Source organism: Pristiophorus japonicus, chromosome 10 (genome assembly GCF_044704955.1).
Source record: "Pristiophorus japonicus isolate sPriJap1 chromosome 10, sPriJap1.hap1, whole genome shotgun sequence".
Classification (NCBI taxonomy): Eukaryota; Metazoa; Chordata; class Chondrichthyes; family Pristiophoridae; genus Pristiophorus; species Pristiophorus japonicus.
The window spans coordinates 65,107,900-65,124,625 of record NC_091986.1 but is presented as its reverse complement, the minus strand read 5'-3'; the positions used below and the strand labels follow the sequence as shown (position 1 = coordinate 65,124,625).

General features: G+C 46.1%; 1 protein-coding gene across 13 annotated transcripts in view; it reads right to left on the bottom strand.

The window, feature by feature from the left end:
• Positions 1-16,726, bottom strand: part of LOC139275001 (zinc finger protein 462-like) — a 189,675-nt gene that overhangs the window by 160,530 nt on the left and 12,419 nt on the right. For 12 of the 13 annotated variants that reach the window (XM_070891844.1, XM_070891846.1, XM_070891840.1 and 9 more), the window contains exons 2-4: positions 10,203-10,339; positions 9,913-10,074; positions 7,459-7,570 (exon numbers count right to left, since the gene is read on the bottom strand). In XM_070891844.1, the coding sequence (XP_070747945.1) occupies positions 7,459-7,570; positions 9,913-10,074; positions 10,203-10,339 (411 nt within the window). Of the gene's footprint in view, positions 1-7,458; positions 7,571-9,912; positions 10,137-10,202; positions 10,340-16,726 lie in introns of all 13 variants that reach the window. The other variant, XM_070891839.1, reaches the window with a different exon arrangement.

The following is a 16,726-nucleotide window of genomic DNA, read 5'->3' as shown; positions in this document are numbered from 1 at the left end:
ACATCCCAATAATGGAAAATCAGGGGACTATAGGGGGGGAGGAATTTAATACAATCATCATCACTAATGAAGTAGTACTTGGTAAAATAATGGGACTAAAGGCAGACAAGTCCCCTGGACCTGATGGCTTACATCCTGGGGTCTTAAAAGAAGTGGCTGCAGAGATAGTGGATGCATGGGTTGTAATCTACCAAAATTCCTTGGATTCTGGGGCGGTCCTAGCAGATTGGAAAACCGCAAATGCAACGCCCCTATTTAAAAAAGGAGGCAAACAAAAAGCAGGAAACTATAGACAGATTAGCCTAACATCTGTCGTTGGGAAAATGCTGGAGTCCATTATTAAGGAAGCAGTAGCAGGACATTTGGAAAAGCATAATTCAATCAAGCAGAGTTAGCATGAAAGGGAAATCGTGTTTGACAAATTTGCTTGAGGTCTTTGAGGATGTAACGAGCAAGGTGGATAAGGGGGAACCAGTGGATGTGGTGTATTTGGATTTCCAGAAGGCATTCAATAAGGTGCCACATAAAAGGTTACTGCACAAGATAAAAGTTCATGGGGTTGGGGTAATATATTAGCATGGATAGAGGATTGGCTAACTAAGAGAAAACAGAGATGGGTCATTTTCCGGTTGACAAACAGTAACTAGTAGGTTGCTGCATGGATCGGTGCTGGGTCCTCAACTATTTACAATCTATCTTAATGACTTGGATGAAGGGACTGAGTGTAATGCAGCCAAGTTTGCTGTTGATACAAAGGAGGATGGGAAAGCAAATTGTGAGGAGGACACAAAAAATCTGCAAAGGGATATAGACAGGCTGAATGAGTGTGCAAACATTTGGCAAATGGAGTATAATGTGGGAAAATGAGGTTATCCACTTTGGCAGAAAAAAGTAGGAAAGCAAATTATAATCTAAATGGAGAAAAATTGTAAAGTGCTGCAGTACAGAGGGATCTGGGGTCCTTGTGCAAGAAACACAAAACGTTAGTATGCAGGTACAGCAAGTAGTCGGGAAGGGAAATGGACTGTGGCCTTTATTACAAGGGGGATAGAGAGTATAAAAGCAGAGAAGTCCTGCTACAGCTGGACAGGGTATTGGTGAAGCCACACCTAGAGTACTGCGTACAGTTTTAGTCTCCGTATTTAAAGGAAGGATATTCTTGTATTCGAGGCTGTTCAGAGAAGGTTCATTAAGTTGATTCTGGAGACAAGGGTGTTGACTTATGAAGATAGGTTGAGTCTATACTCATTGAAGTTCAGAAGAATGAGGTGTGATCTTATCAAAACATGATAAAGAGGGGGATTGACAAAGTGGATGCAGAGAGGATATTTCCATTCATAGAGGAAACTAAAACTAGGAGACAGCGTCTCAGAATAAGTGGCCACCCATTTATAACTGAGATGAGGAAGAATTTCTTCTCTCAGAGGGTTGTAAATCTATGAAATTCTCTACCCCAGAGAACTGTGGAGGTTGGGTCATTGAATATATTTAAGGCGGAGATAAGACAGATTTGAGAGCGATAAGGGAATAAAAGGTCATGGAGAGCGGGGAGCTGAGTCCATCAGATCAGATCAGCCATGATCTTATTAAATGGTGGACAGGTGGCAAATGTAGTAGTGTTGACTACAATTTTGAAAGCCTGGCTATATGCTTTAGCCCTCCAAATGAAATTAGTTAGTTCGACAAAAAAAGTCCCAGAGCAGAAATAAAAACCGGTGTGTCATTGAGACATGAGGCCAGAGGCAAGTATTGAAAAAAAAATTAACTGGTGCCTCAAACTTGACTTACCACTTGTACAGCACATGAATGAGAAACTTCTTGCAGGCGATGTTCCCAATATTATAATGTTGCATCATTATAGTTGCGTTCCCTGATTACCCTTCCTTGCCTAAATAGTCACCCAAGGATAGCATCAGCTAATTTCTAGTCGATCACTATTGCTTTGAACACATAGGGGGGCTGAAATTCAGGCATGCCAGGAACCTGGTGCACCTACCGTCTTTTTTGTGCGATTACCGCCGCAAACAGTCAATTGATTTTCAGCAATTTTTTTTTTTTAAAGTGGCGTCCGGCGGCAATTGGGAGCTTGCACCCACGGTGTGGATGGGTTGATTGTAGCAGAATAATCACAGGGAAATTCAGCCTTCTGATCATGTGCAGCCAACGAGCCAGTGACTCCTGGCCTTCTTAAAGGCCAGGGTTTGCAGCTAGGCCCTGAGGAGGGAAGGAGAAGTGTTGAAGGATGCTGCTGGGCCAAGAAGAGCAAGTAGATTTTCGGACGCAGAGTTGGATACCCTGATGCTGACTGTGGAGGGAAGGCGGCGAGTCCTTTACCCAGACGCGGGGAGACCCACTCGCGAGGTCTTTACAAATGCCTGGAGGGAGATTGCTGTGGAGTTCTCTGGGACCTCCATGCAGTGTGGAAAACTGCTGAAGGACACCATCCGTCTGATGAAAGTGAGTGCTTGTTCCACCAACTGCTGACTTTCCATCTGCGAGCCTCTCCTTCATCCTTCTCTTATGTCCCACCTTCACTGTATACACACACTTGTGCACGCATTTCTGATGCGTCATCACAGTGGTACTCAACAACCATTCTATGTTTTGCAGGCAAAAATTACAACAGGATGGAGCAAAGGAGGACTGGTGGTGGTGAGCCCGACGTCCAAATCTTCGCACCCTTGGAGAGTGTCGAGGAACTCGTCGGGAGACATGCTGCCTTCCCCGTGGCCACCGGTACTGGCGATGCCCATGTGAGTAAGCGAAGGCCCTCCTTTAATGCTCTCTCTCTCTGACTGCTCCAGCGCCTACTGTGCCTTTCCCTCTAAAGTTTGCTAGTTGCAGTCTCCATGCAGCAATCCCCCACCTCCTCCTCTCCCATTTATGCTTGCAGATGAGACCGACCCGGTGGCCTCCGGTACTGGCGATGACAATGTGGACAGCATGTGTAAGTGAAGGCCCTCCTTTAATGATCTCTTTTCCTCAATGCTCCAGTGCCTTGTGTGCCTTTCCTTCCAAAAGTTTGCAAGTTGCAGACTCCATGCGCCAATCCTCTACCTCCCTCTTATGGCAACTGTTCTCCCATTAATGCTTGCAGATGAGAAGTCAAGTGGCAGTACAGGATAGAGAGAACCAGCACCTGTGAGACCAGTGCCAGGCCTGGAGACAACCCCGGAGCCCAGTGGCAGTACAGGAGAGAGAGAGGCACCACTCGTCAGCCCAGCACCAGAGCTGCAGACAACCCCGGTACCGAGTGTCAGACGAGGACAGAGAGGCACCACCTGTCAGCCCAGTGCCAGGACTCGATGACACCCTTGAGGACATAAGTTCCAGTATGCCTAATGACAGCATAGAAGACATTGAGGGCTCCAACCTTGCTGACATCCTGGAGAGCACTCCATCTTTTGGGGACCTCAGTGATGAAGAAGAGTAAGAGGAGGACACTGCTGGCATCAATGAGTCACTGCTTCCATCCACACGCGCCAGCTCAGATACTCAGTCCGATCTAGTTCAGATAGTACTGGGTGTTGCACTGGGGCATAAAGGGCTGCAGCATGGTGACAGGGCTAGGCAACCTCAGGTGTCATCTCTCTGGGGGGCAAGCCCACATCAGAGTTCTGCTGAGGAGGACTCAGACGAGCCCATCGATGTTGGGGCTCATGAGAGAAGGGTGGAGGCTATGCATTCCCAGATGTAGGGGGCACTGGCAAGGGTGCCAGAGAGCCTGTCGGAAGTGGTGAGGAGCGTGGAGGAGTCCGTCTCCCGCATAGTTGACAGCTCTGCGCACTCCATGGAGCTCATTATTGCCAGTGTGCAGGCGATGGTGGACTCCCACATTATCCGTGCAGATCTAGCTGTGATGACACAACCTGTAGGTGATGTGGCAGCTGCCATTGCAGCACTGGCATGAGAGAACGAGTGCATCGGTGTTGGTTTGGAGAGGATGGCCGCAGCCCTGGAAATGCAGAATGCTCTTATACACTCTGGGCAACAACAGGCCATGGACGTCAAACGGCTGCTCTCATGCAGTCTCAGCTCGATGCCACCCGACATCTGTGTTGCCTTCATGGCTGGGTCCACCACAGGTCACGGGGGACCTTCTGGTCTTGCACCACAGCACCCAACCTGACTTCCCTCAGATTGGTGGTGGTGGTAGTAATGTGCCGCCCCCGGTGAGTGACTCTGGCTACTCGGGCCAGGATCGCAGCATTCCTGGTCCCAGACGTCACTCCGCCAATGTCAAGCGAGACTGAACCCTCCAAGGAGTGTGTTGACTAGTCTGCAGCCGGTCCTTCCAGGCCCAAAGCTGGTCGAGGGCATCCTAGAAGGACATCTGCAACTTCCACACAGGAAACACAGCAGCCTTCCCAGACCCATGCAGCCACAGGGGAGACACTTAGCCGTAGTATTAGGTTAGGCACGTGTAAGAGGGATATTATAAGGAAATGCACAAGAGTGAGAAATGATGATGGTCTGTGTTTTTTGGACTGTTTTTTGTTCTGTTAGTCTTTTGCACTGATTTGGATGATATGATAAATCTTTATTTTTTGCACCTATGTCTGGGCAGGTGTATCATTTGAGAGTGAGCAATGATGTATGAAGGCACTAATTGGGATGGCATGGAAAATGGAAGCTGAAGAGTCAGGTGGGGATAGAATTATCTGAATTGAGGAACAATCAGACGTCTCTGCACCTCCCTTGCAGGGTTGGGATGGCGACTACATCTTCTGATGGGTGGCGACGGAGGATCCTGGTGCTCCTCCTCAGGTGGTACTGCTGGCTCTACCTCCGGTGGCTGACCCCTCATGAGAGCATTTTCCCAACAACAGATGTTAGGCTAACTGGTCTATAGTTTCCTGCTTTCTGTCTGCCTCCTTTTTAAGGAATTGTGGCTGCTGCCTGGGTACCTGGCATCAACTGCCAGGATCCTACGCTGGTGGTCGCACTCCAGCTGCATATTCAGGAAGTGGAATCCCTTTCTGTTCATGAAGAGTTTGGGATGGTTCAGTGGGACCCACAGGTCAACGTGTGCAGCTGATGGCACCCTGCATTCCTGACAAATCCCTCTTGCTGTTCCACTTGCTTCTCCCTGCTCATTGGGAAGGAGATATGTTGGACTCTTTTCTTATACAGAGCATCGGTCACCTGCCGGATGGAGCGATGGGCGGAGAATTGGGAAACGTTGGATATGTCTGCCGTGGCAGACGAACGAGTCCGTCGTGTAAAAGTTGAGCGATATGGTAACCTTGGTCTCAACGGTGAGAGCTGTCCTCAGACTTGTGCACAGCTGCAGATTTCACCGCAGGACATTGCACAGCTCCGTCACGATGTCGTTTCTAAATCACAACCTTCGCAAATATTACTCATCACTGAGCCCCAGGAAGGAAAACGGTCGTCTGTACACCCTTTGACGGTAGAGCCTCCTTTCCCCAGGTCCGTGCTGGGCCCCTCCGATTGCACCTGGCTGATCGCCTTCTCCCTGTTCCTGGTGATGCTCCAGAGCCTCTGCAGGCTGCTGCTCGCAAGGCGCCTGGCCCAATATATGGTGCGGGGGGCTCAGCGTACCTGACCCTCCTCCTCACACCATTTCCCTCCAGGCCACCCTCTATGTGTGGAGGTCTGTGGCCTTCTGCAGGCCCTTCTCCCTGTTGGGCAGCCATGGCTGCTGCCTCCTTGCCCGCTGCCTCTGTACACATTGCAGACGGCGGTGCCTTCTCCTGCGTGCCGCCCTGCCTCTTGCAATGTGCACAAGGCGTTGCCCTGCCAACAGTGAGCCCATTCTGTCTGGGGCCTCGACCCTCACAAGCAGGCCTGTGTGTAGCAGAAAATGAGGCCCACAGACTATGACTATTCATCGAGTGAAAAAGTGTTGTAAACTCTCAACAGGTTCTCAAAAGCCCGCTGGAGGTTTTCCAAATACCCACAGAAAAATCTGATAAAGTTAGCGCACAAAATACCCGATTGCACCCAACGTCCCTCATCTGGTGGTCTCAAGGAGACCGGCAAAGTGCACCGACTCAAAAAGCTGGCGGGGGAACCGACAAAAAAAATCAGCCTTTTTTATACTGAAAATAGGTGGCGCAGTCACGGTGCGCACTTTAATGATGTCATTACGGCTGCAGGAACCATACCGCAGCAGGAGTCTGCGCTTTGAGGCAGAAGTGGACACCACCCCAAAAACTCCCGCACTAAATATGGGTTACAGTGGCAATTGACTGGAACGTGGCGGCCACTCAATTTAGCCGCATGGCCGCCGCAAAACATCGGTAACGGCCCTTATCCAGACCCTAAATTTCAGCTCCAGGGAGTCAACATCAAGTGTTGCGAGGTTAGAGGGTGAGAATAATTGGACTACAGCACGCAGATTATAGGCACACAGATATAATACAGTTCCTATTTTGAAGTCGTGTATTATTTCCTTGATTTTATATTAAAGAGCAAAACTTATGGCAATTTGGGAAACAGACAAATAGTTGGTTGCAACATAGTAGTATCACTGCAGTACAAGTTAAGGAGCTCGGAGATGCAAGACTGAAGCACAACCCCACTCACTGGTGGGAGAGATTACAGCTTAACGGTAGTTTTCATTATAAATATGGACATAGGAATTTATGATTGAAAAAGTTGATACAAAAGTCTGACAAAAGCATCACAATTGGAAGTTAAGATTCTGAGGACAGGAAGTGTGTGCAGATATAAGATTTCTGTCTGTCAGTTGGGGTAAATATTGCATGCTACAGTCCCCTGATGTGTGCATACTATATGCCACAATGGTTCTTTGAACGTGGATCAAGTGGCTTCGGGGGAGAAATTCCCAGAGGGGGCGGTAACCAACTCAGGGTGGGTCTTCCCTGCACCCGGCATGGAAGTCCTGCCCCGGCCGCGAAATTGCAGTTACCAGTCCTCACAGGAAGTGGAACACAGTCTACTTCCTGATGGGGTGGGTTCCGGGGCGCGATCGGCAGCACTTCGCGGCTGTTCCACGTAGTGCTGACGCGGCTCAGCACCACTCCCCTTTGGTTAAAGGGGAGGGCCACTGCGCACTCTGCCAGGCCTCTGATGGCCTCCACTGAGCCACCAGGGTGGCTAGGTGCCGAGGCCGCAGCCCGCCACCCAAAACAGTGTGCTGGGCTGCCGATGGTGGCCCGGGTCACGCCAGAGAAGTAAAGAAGGTGCTGGTTCTTGACCCGAGGCTGGCACTGACACTGCTCGCAGGGCGCTGGCCAATGTCCACCGCGAGGTGGAAAGGGGTCGGTGCACGGTGCTAAGGGGTAGCGCCCCCCCCCCCCCCCCCCCCTCCGGGAGAAAACCTTTTTGCGCCCCGTTAGTGCTCCCAGTGGGGCTAACGGGTGTTGCTAAACAGGGCAATTTCAACCCTTTAGTCTCTTAATGCACCAACTAACAAGCCAACTCCACTATAACCCAATAATCTTTCTGTAAAGTATTAGTACTGCTCACTTTTCTTTTCACCGTGGCTTTTGAGTCTCTTCCTTTGGAACTCTTCAATTTCTACGACTAAGTCTGTTTCATTTAGGTTAACCTCGCCAACCAGATCAAAGTTGCACTTCACCTATTTAATAAACACACACATTAACACGTTTATTGTCAAACAACTGATCATATGATAAGTGCACAGTGAAAAAAAGTCCCATAATAATTCAAGCCAATATTAGAATAAATATCCATCAATTTAACTGGTCAGAGTCTGATCAATACTCTGAATGGCATCATAAAGAGCAAGTTTACTCTCAGCAATCTTGAGTTATTAAAAATTAACTTAATCACTAGATTTGTAAACCAATGATTCATTTAAAAGTAGATAAAATAACACTTGTATTTATTTTAAAGTAGAAGTATTTTCAATAAAATAGAAACCATTAGCTCAGTTGGCTTTGAAAATAAAGCACAACATGTGGAAAGTCTTGAGGCTATACTGTTTTTATTTTTGAGAACTAATGAATGGAACAGCTTTTATAAAATCAGATTTTAGCCAAAGCAATGATACTTTTGACACAAGTTGATTAAACTGAATGTTAAAATAAATCCTGAGAAAAATACTCATTATCCACAGCATTTCTTGTTCATTACTGCATCATGTTTATTAGCCCTTAAACTCACGAAGACTTCTAGAGCCAACGGTTTATACGTCACCTCATGCATTCCCATGCTTAAAAAAAAAATCAGCTAATACGCTAATTTTAATGTTGTACAAACTTTACTACTGATTTTCCTCAATATTCTCTACAATAAATGTTGTCCTTTTTAAAAAAAATACTGAACTTAACATATGCTTCTGCGTCCTCATGTCCCACCAACCACTCTGGAGAACTATTCCAAGAATAATGGTGGCTCTAACTGGCTAGCAGCCAATTCCACAGCACCTGATTTTCCACTCAATGGATCAATAGTGTTGACTTTCTTGAGTTACTAAAGTGGCCACACACTTGGCACTTTTATTCACAACTGTAACTCCAAGTACCCATGAAAAGCTAGCAGCCCAGAAACTAAATGCATCCGAAGTTATTTCATCATACAGGTTGAGCGTCCGAAATCCGGAGTTCCGAAATTCGGAATGTTCCGGAATCCGGGCCGATCCGTGGAGGGGTTGTCCGAAATCTGGAAAATGTTCCGGAATCCGGACATTTTTTTTTAAAAAAAGATTCCCACTGCGAGTTGGGCCTAGGGAGGGGTAAAAAGAACCCCCAAAAATTCCAGAAAACAAAACATTTAAATTCACAAAATCCTTACCTACTAAATCGCTTAAAAATAATTTTAAAAATAAATAATTTAACGTACCTTTTTTGCAGGTCTTCAATGCAGGTTTTTCCCAGCCACCAACCTTTGACCCACAGCCGAACCCGGAACCGCCAACCCCCTCCCCGCCCCTCCCCCGCACAAGCGTTTCTGGACTCGGGACGTCAGAAAGACGTTTCGAAATCCAGAAATACTTGAAATCTGGAACGGCCTCAGTCCAGAGGTTTCCGGACACTCAACCTGAACTTATTTTCAGTTCTGACAAAAAGTCATCGACTTGAAATGTTAACTCTATCTCTCTCCACAGATGTTGTCTGAGCTGCTGAGTATTTCCAGCATTTTGTGTTTTGATTTCAGATTTCCAGCATTTGCAATATTTTGCTTTTTTATTTCACCACAAATAGCGAGTGTTTGAATCAAGTTTTCTAATAAAAGGCTCCAAGACAATAGGGAGACTGGAATTCCTAGCAATGTACTACACCATCACAAAGTTGATATTGATGAAGAAGAATCTAATGAAAAATATAACAAGTTCAAAAAATACTGAAAATAATAGAGGGGTTAAATCTTTTTACTTTTTTGTACACTATACAGCAGTAGTTGATCTCAATTGGTGCTGCTCATGGTCAAAAATAAAAATGAAGATTGGATTGTAACTCAACCTCTGGATACAAGTGAGTAAGTATTGTGCTGCAAATAGAGGGGAAACCAGGGATGGCAGTATTCCTTTCAGAACATGGCGCTGCATTGTTCATGCGCTTTCCCCACTATATACACAACAGCTTTGTACCAGAATTGCATCTCATTTCTTGTGACGTGGACAGTGATCGCAGGTTTTTATACAAAGAAGTTGTTAAAATAGAATTCAACATATACCCCTCTCAAAGAGCATTGAGTTGGCATCTGGGCACTTCTTGAGGTATGATGGCACAGTGGAGAATATTAAAGTGCATGCTGCCTGGACTAAAAGTGTTATTCTCACGCAAACATAACAAATAGAATTAGCAATGGATATCAAGTTTCTGCATGCATGAGAAAACTTTGCTAATACAGGCATAAGTCGCTTGTAAATAGTCAAGTCTTCCTTTTGCATAGGAAAACAGGCACCCATAGCTATCTATGTCCTTTTTCATCTACTCGACATACATTGGAAAGTACCTTGTGTTGTTCCTGCAGGTGAGTCTCCAGCTCTGTCAGTAGTATAGCTTCAAAGAAACAGAGGCGATACTTGTATGGTTTCACTGGGCTGTGGGTGTCCATGTGATGTATTAGGCTATCCTGGCTAAGTGTAATGAATGTACACCAGTCACAACAGAATACCTTCCCAGGATAGAAATGCAGCAGTTCAAGTTGACATTCTTTCATATAAGTCATCTTTCCATCTGAACACCAAAGCATAGGCAAGTGTCAGATGACATTTTCAATACTAGAAGGGAATACACAGTTACCTGAATTACTACAAATGCCCATAGATTTGTTGAGGTCTCTTGGTCCTTCTGTTTCTTGGTTTTATGTTGGCACATCCTGTTCAGAGAGTCAGGGGACTGAAGTAATTCTACAGAAAATGCCGAATCCCATTTTACCTCTAATAAGCAATTTTAAAAGCATTAAAAAAATCAAAATCCAAAAGATGTATTCATGTACTTCATTCACCAGCCCACCCCCGATTCCTGCAAGTCAGAAGCACCACAAGAACAGGCCTTTTTTTGTAGAGCTCATACTACGGTGAGGCTCCAGTGACTGTATTAATGGAAACTTTACCAATCTATCACATGCATGGCATCATCACCACGGCAGAGGAAACGCGACATAAAAGGTCTCTGCCAGGATGCCTTTGACTTGCAGTTAAATTAGGTGGGAAAGAGACATCAAATTATCTACAGATACCTCCTATTATACCATTAATCAAACAAATTATTTTTAAAGTGGGTGTTTAAGAACATCATAAATAATCCAGAAGAGCAATAACCACCCATGAACATAAATAATCCTGTTTGCACTTCTGCCTCAGCAGGTTTGTGCTTTCGATTGTAGATCTATATTGGCGCTGAAATTGTGGTCGGGCGAACGCTTCCGACCGGAGAATTTTTACAAATTTACCTGGTGGTCCCAGAGGAGCGTGAGATTCTGGTGGGGAGGCCTTCTCTTCCCGCGCTGTGAAGCGCCTTCCAGGTTCCCACGCAGAAGGTGCAGTCAGGTGTGACTGCTCAACCAATCAGGTGCAGTATTCCACAGCTTTCTCATTAATAGCCATGAGAACTCCTTATCTACCAGTTCTCATTGCTATTAGAGAAAAAAAAACACACCTCACATAATTAAAGTTAAAAAGTTAATAAATGTCTTAGGAAAAAAATATATATTTTTCTGATTTTTTTTTTTAAGTTTTGTAATTAGGGTTAAAAATAAATTTACCTTAGTGGGCAGGGTTTTTAAAACAATAAAATGTATTTTTTTTTAAATTGAATTTTATTATGTTTTTGTATGTTTTAAAACTCTTACGCCTACTTTTATCGGGCGCAAGAGTTTTGAGTACATTTGCTGGGCAAGATATAGGTAAATACTGCAATCTTGCCCGTGCAAATGTCCTCGCTCCCGAGATATGGAAGATCTGTTAAGCACCAGCTTGACAGATCAGAAAAGCCGGTTTTCAGCGCATGTGCATAGTGCGCTGAAAACCGGCTTTTGCAATGCCTTCCCAGGTCCGTACACACTCCGTACGGACCTGGGGAGGCCGGGATTTCCAGGCCAATGTGATCAGACTCGAGTAAAGAGCACTAAGATGCAAGGCAGGTCTTTTAAATTTTTGCAATGTGCCTGGAGCACCAACTTTAAAAGGGAATCTTTTAAACCTCTAGCATGAGTCTCATTCTGGTGAATCTGACAAGGCTGCCAACGTGCATCGGAGCCTTAGGAGTGGAACAAATGCGATGGTTTAATTCTATTGGGAACTTCCTAATATTCATAGTGATAAAACAAGGTTGTATTTGTGCATATCTGTAATGCAGATGCAGGGTCAAAATATACTTTAGTTTCAATAAAATGTGTTTCAATAACCTTAGCAGATATCCTAATCTTGATGGCATGTTGATGGTATCTAAAGGTTAAGACATGGCAGGAGAGCTCGGTCACGTGATATGCTCCTCCTGTACCATGTGGGAACTCGGGGACACTTCCGGTGTCCCTGGGCGCTACGTGTGTGGGAAGTGTATCCGCCTCGAGCTCTTGATGGTCCGCGTTGCGGAGTTGGAGCTGAGGGTGGATTCACTCTGGAGCATCCACGATGCTGAGAATGACGTGAGTATCACGTGTAGTGAGTTGGTCTTACCGCAGGAGAAGGGTCCACAGCCAGATAGGGAATGGAAGACCAGCAGGAAGAGCAGTGCAAGGAAGGTAGTGCAGGGGTCCCCTGTGGTCATCCCCCTGCAAAACAGATACACTGCTTTGAGTACTGTTGGGGGGGATGACTCATCAGGGGAGGGCAGCAGCAACCAAGTTCATGGCACCGTGGCTGGCTCTGCTGCACAGGAGGGCAGGAAAAAGATTGGGAGTGCGATAGTGATAGGGGATTCGATGGTGAGGGGAATAGATAGGCGTTTCTGCGGCCGCAACCGAGACTCCAGGATGGTATGTTGCCTCCCTGGTGCAATGGTCAAGGATGTCTCGGAGCGGGTGCAGGACATTCTAAAATGGGAGGGAGAACAGCCAGTTGTTGTGGTGCACATTGGTACCAACGACATAGGTAAAAAAAGGGATGAGGTCCTACAAAAAGAAGTTAAGGAGCTAGGAGCTAAATTAAAAAGTAGGACCTCAAAAGTAGTAATCTCGGGATTGCTACCAGTGCCATGTGCTAGTCAGAGTAGGAATCGCAGGATAGCTCAGATGAATACGAGGCTTGAGCAGTGGTGCAGCAGGGAGAGATTCAAATTCCTGGGGTATTGGAACCGGTTCTGGGGGAGGTGGGACCAGTACAAACCGGATGGTCTGCACCTGGGCAGGACCGGAACCAATGTCTTAGGGGGAAATGTTTGCTAGTGCTGTTGGGGAGGAGTTAAACTAATATTGCAGGGGGATGGGAACCTATGCAGGGAGACAGAGGGAGACAAAAATGAGGCAAAAGCAAAAGACAGAAAGGAGATGAGGAAAAGTAGAGGGCAGAGAAACCCAAGGCAAAGAACAAAAAGGGCCACTGTACAGCAAAATTCTAAAAGGACAAAGGGTGTTAAAAAAGCAAGCCTGAAGGCTTTGTGTCTTAATGCAAGGAGTATCCGCAATAAGGTGGATGAATTAACTGTGCAAATAGATGTTAACAAATATGATGTGATTAGGATTACGGAGACGTGGCTCCAGGATGATCAGGGCTGGGAACTCAACATCCAAGGGTATTCAACATTCAGGAAAGATAGAATAAAAGGAAAAGGAGGTGGGGTAGCATTGCTGGTTAAAGAGGAGATTAATGCAATAGTTAGGAAAGACATTAGCTTGGATGATGTGGAATCTATATGGGTAGAGCTGCAGAACACCAAAGGGCAAAAAACGTTCGTGGGAGTTGTGTACAGACCTCCAAACAGTAGTAGTGATGTTGGGGAGGGCATCAAACAGGAAATTAGGGGTGCGTGCAATAAAGGTGCAGCAGTTATAATGGGTGACTTTAATATGCACATAGATTGGGCTAACCAAACTGGAAGCAATACGGTGGAGGAGGATTTCCTGGAGTGCATAAGGGATGGTTTTCTAGACCAATATGTCGAGGAACCAACTAGGGGGGAGGCCATCTTAGACTGGGTGTTGTGTAATGAGAGAGGATTAATTAACAATCTCATTGTGCGAGGCCCCTTGGGGAAGAGTGACCATAATATGGTGGAATTCTACATTAGGATGGAGAATGAAACAGTTAATTCAGAGACCATGGTCCAGAACTTAAAGAAGGGTAACTTTAAAGGTATGAGGCGTGAATTGGCTAACATAGATTGGCGAATGATACTTAAGGGGTTGACTATGGATGGGCAATGGCAGACATTTAGAGACCGCATGGATTAATTACAACAATTGTACATTCCTGTCTGGCGTAAAAATAAAAAAGGGAAGGTGGCTCAACCGTGGCTATCAAGGGAAATCATGGATAGTATTAAAGCCAAGGAAGTGGCATACAAATTGGCCAGAAATAGCAGCGAACCTGGGGACTGGGAGAAATTTAGAACTCAGCAGAGGAGGACAAAGGGTTTGATTAGGGCAGGGAAAATGGAGTACGAGAAGAAGCTTGCAGGGAACATTAAGGCGGATTGCAAAAGTTTCTCTAGTTATGTGAAGAGAAAAAGGTTAGTAAAGACAAACGTAGGTCCCCTGCAGTCAGAATCAGGGGAAGTCATAAAGGGGAACAAAGAAATGGCAGACCTATTGAACAAGTACTTTGGTTCAGTATTCACTAAGGAGGACACAAACAACCTTCCGGATATAAAAGGGGTCAGAGGGTCTAGTAAGGAGGAGGAACTGAGGGAAATCTTTATTAGTCGGGAAATTGTGTTGGGGAAATTGATGGGATTGAAGGCCGATAAATCCCCAGGGCCTGATGGACTGCATCCCAGAGTACTTAAGGAGATGGCCTTGGAAATAGCGGATGCATTGACAGTCATTTTCCAACATTCCATTGACTCTGGATCAGTTCCTATCGAGTGGAGGGTAGCCAATGTAACCCCACTTTTTAAAAAAAGGAGGGAGAGAAAGCAGGGAATTATAGACCTCAGTAGTGGGTAAAATGATGGAATCAATTATTAAGGATGTCATAGCAGCGCATTTGGAAAATGGTGACATGATAGGTCCAAGTCAGCATGGATTTGTGAAAGAGAGATCATGCTTGACAAATCTTCTGGAATTTTTTGAGGATGTTTCCAGTAAAGTGGACAAAGGAGAACCAGTTGATGTGGTATATTTGGACTTTCAGAAGGCTTTCGACAAGGTCCCACACAAGAGATTAATGTGCAAAGTTAAAGCACATGGGATTGGGGGTAGTGTGCTGACGTGGATTGAGAACTGGTTGTCAGACAGGAAGCAAAGAGTAGGAGTAAATGGGTACTTTTCAGAATGGCAGGCAGTGACTAGTGGGGTACCGCAAGGTTCTGTGCTGGGGCCCCAGCTGTTTACACTGTACATTAATGATTTAGACGAGGGGATTAAATGTAGTATCTCCAAATTTGCGGATGACACTAAGTTGGGTGGCAGTGTGAGCTGCGAGGAGGATGCTATGAGGCTGCAGAGTGACTTGGATAGGTTAGGTGAGTGGGCAAATGCGTGGCAGATGAAGTATAATGTGGATAAATGTGAGGTTATCCACTTTGGTTGTAAAAACAGAGAGACAGACTATTATCTGAATGATGACAGATTAGGAAAAGGGGAGGTGCAAAGAGACCTGGGTGTCATGGTACATCAGTCATTGAAGGTTGGCATGCAGGTTAGGCAGGCGGTTAAGAAAGCAAATGGCATGTTGGCCTTCATAGCGAGGGGATTTGAGTACAGGGGCAGGGAGGTGTTGCTACAGTTGTACAGGGCCTTGGTGAGGCCACACCTGGAGTATTGTGTACAGTTTTGGTCTCCTAACTTGAGGAAGGACATTCTTGCTATTGAGGGAGTGCAGCGAAGATTCACCAGACTGATTACTGGGATGGTGGGACTGACCTATCAAGAGAGACTGGATCGACTGGGCTTGTATTCACTGGAGTTCAGAAGAGTGAGAGGGGACCTCATAGAAACGTTTAAAATTCTGACGGGTTTGGACAGGTTGGATGCAGGAAGAATGTTCCCAATGTTGGGGAAGTCCAGAACCAGGGGTCACAGTCTAAGGATAAGGGGTAAGCCATTTAGGACCGAGATGAGGAGAAACTTCTTCACCCAGAGAGTGGTGAACCTGTGGAATTCTCTACCACAGAAAGTAGTTGAGGCCAATTCACTAAATATATTCAAAAGGGAGTTCGATGAAGTCCTTACTACTCGGGGGATCAGGGGGTATGGCGTGAAAGCAGGAAGGGGGTACTGAAGTTTCATGTTCAGCCATGAACTCATTAAATGGCGGTGCAGGCTAGAAGGGCTGAATGGCCTGCTCCTGCACCTATTTTCTATGTTTCTATATTGGATGATGAGTTATTTTACAAGGACAATACTGTTCTACCATGTTATGCACACGATTATTCTGCTAAGGTAGAACTGTTCCTTGAAGACCAAAACTTCTAATTAGTGTGCAATTGTAGCTTGGTCAGGAAATTTTGCCGATTGGAATGTGCTCTTCAATTTCAGGTTACAACTCAGAAGCCTAGCCCACATAGGCAGCGTTCTTCTTCTGGTTTACCTTTCCAGAAGGCGTAACCATCCCCTTGTTCCTCGAGCTGGCCTTCCACTGCCTGCCGGGTCTTGTTTAGGGCAACGATGTCTATGTCGGATCGTCTGAGATCCCGGGCATCGATAGTAGTGCGGCGTTCCGGTTTGTTGCTGTTGGGGTTGTCCATGAGGGTCCGGACGTTCCAGGTCTCGAACTTCATTTTAAAGGATGGAAGATGCCTGTGCGCGAGTTCTTTTAACGTGGGGTGGCCATTGCACGTCAGCTACCACACAGGTTTGACAGAACAAGGTCTTCGTTCAATGGCAAGGGGATCCAAGATGATTGGAGATGCATGGGCCACACACACAGACACATTCCTACTGTCCACTCCTTGTGGAATAAACGAATGCCTCATGACCCTTCGGCACACCTTAGCCGGAACCAGTGTGCTACTGTCATCAGTGCATACACCCCAACACTGGAAGCTGCAGACAAGACCAAAGAGGAATTCTACTCCAACCTTGAACAATCCTTGACCCAAGTCCCAACGAGCGATAAGTTGATCCTCCTTGGCGACTTTAACACCAGAGTAGAAAGGACTTAGACCTCTGGGGAGGTGTGATTGGCAGAGAGGGGGGGTAGGGAAATCCACCTCAACAGTACCTT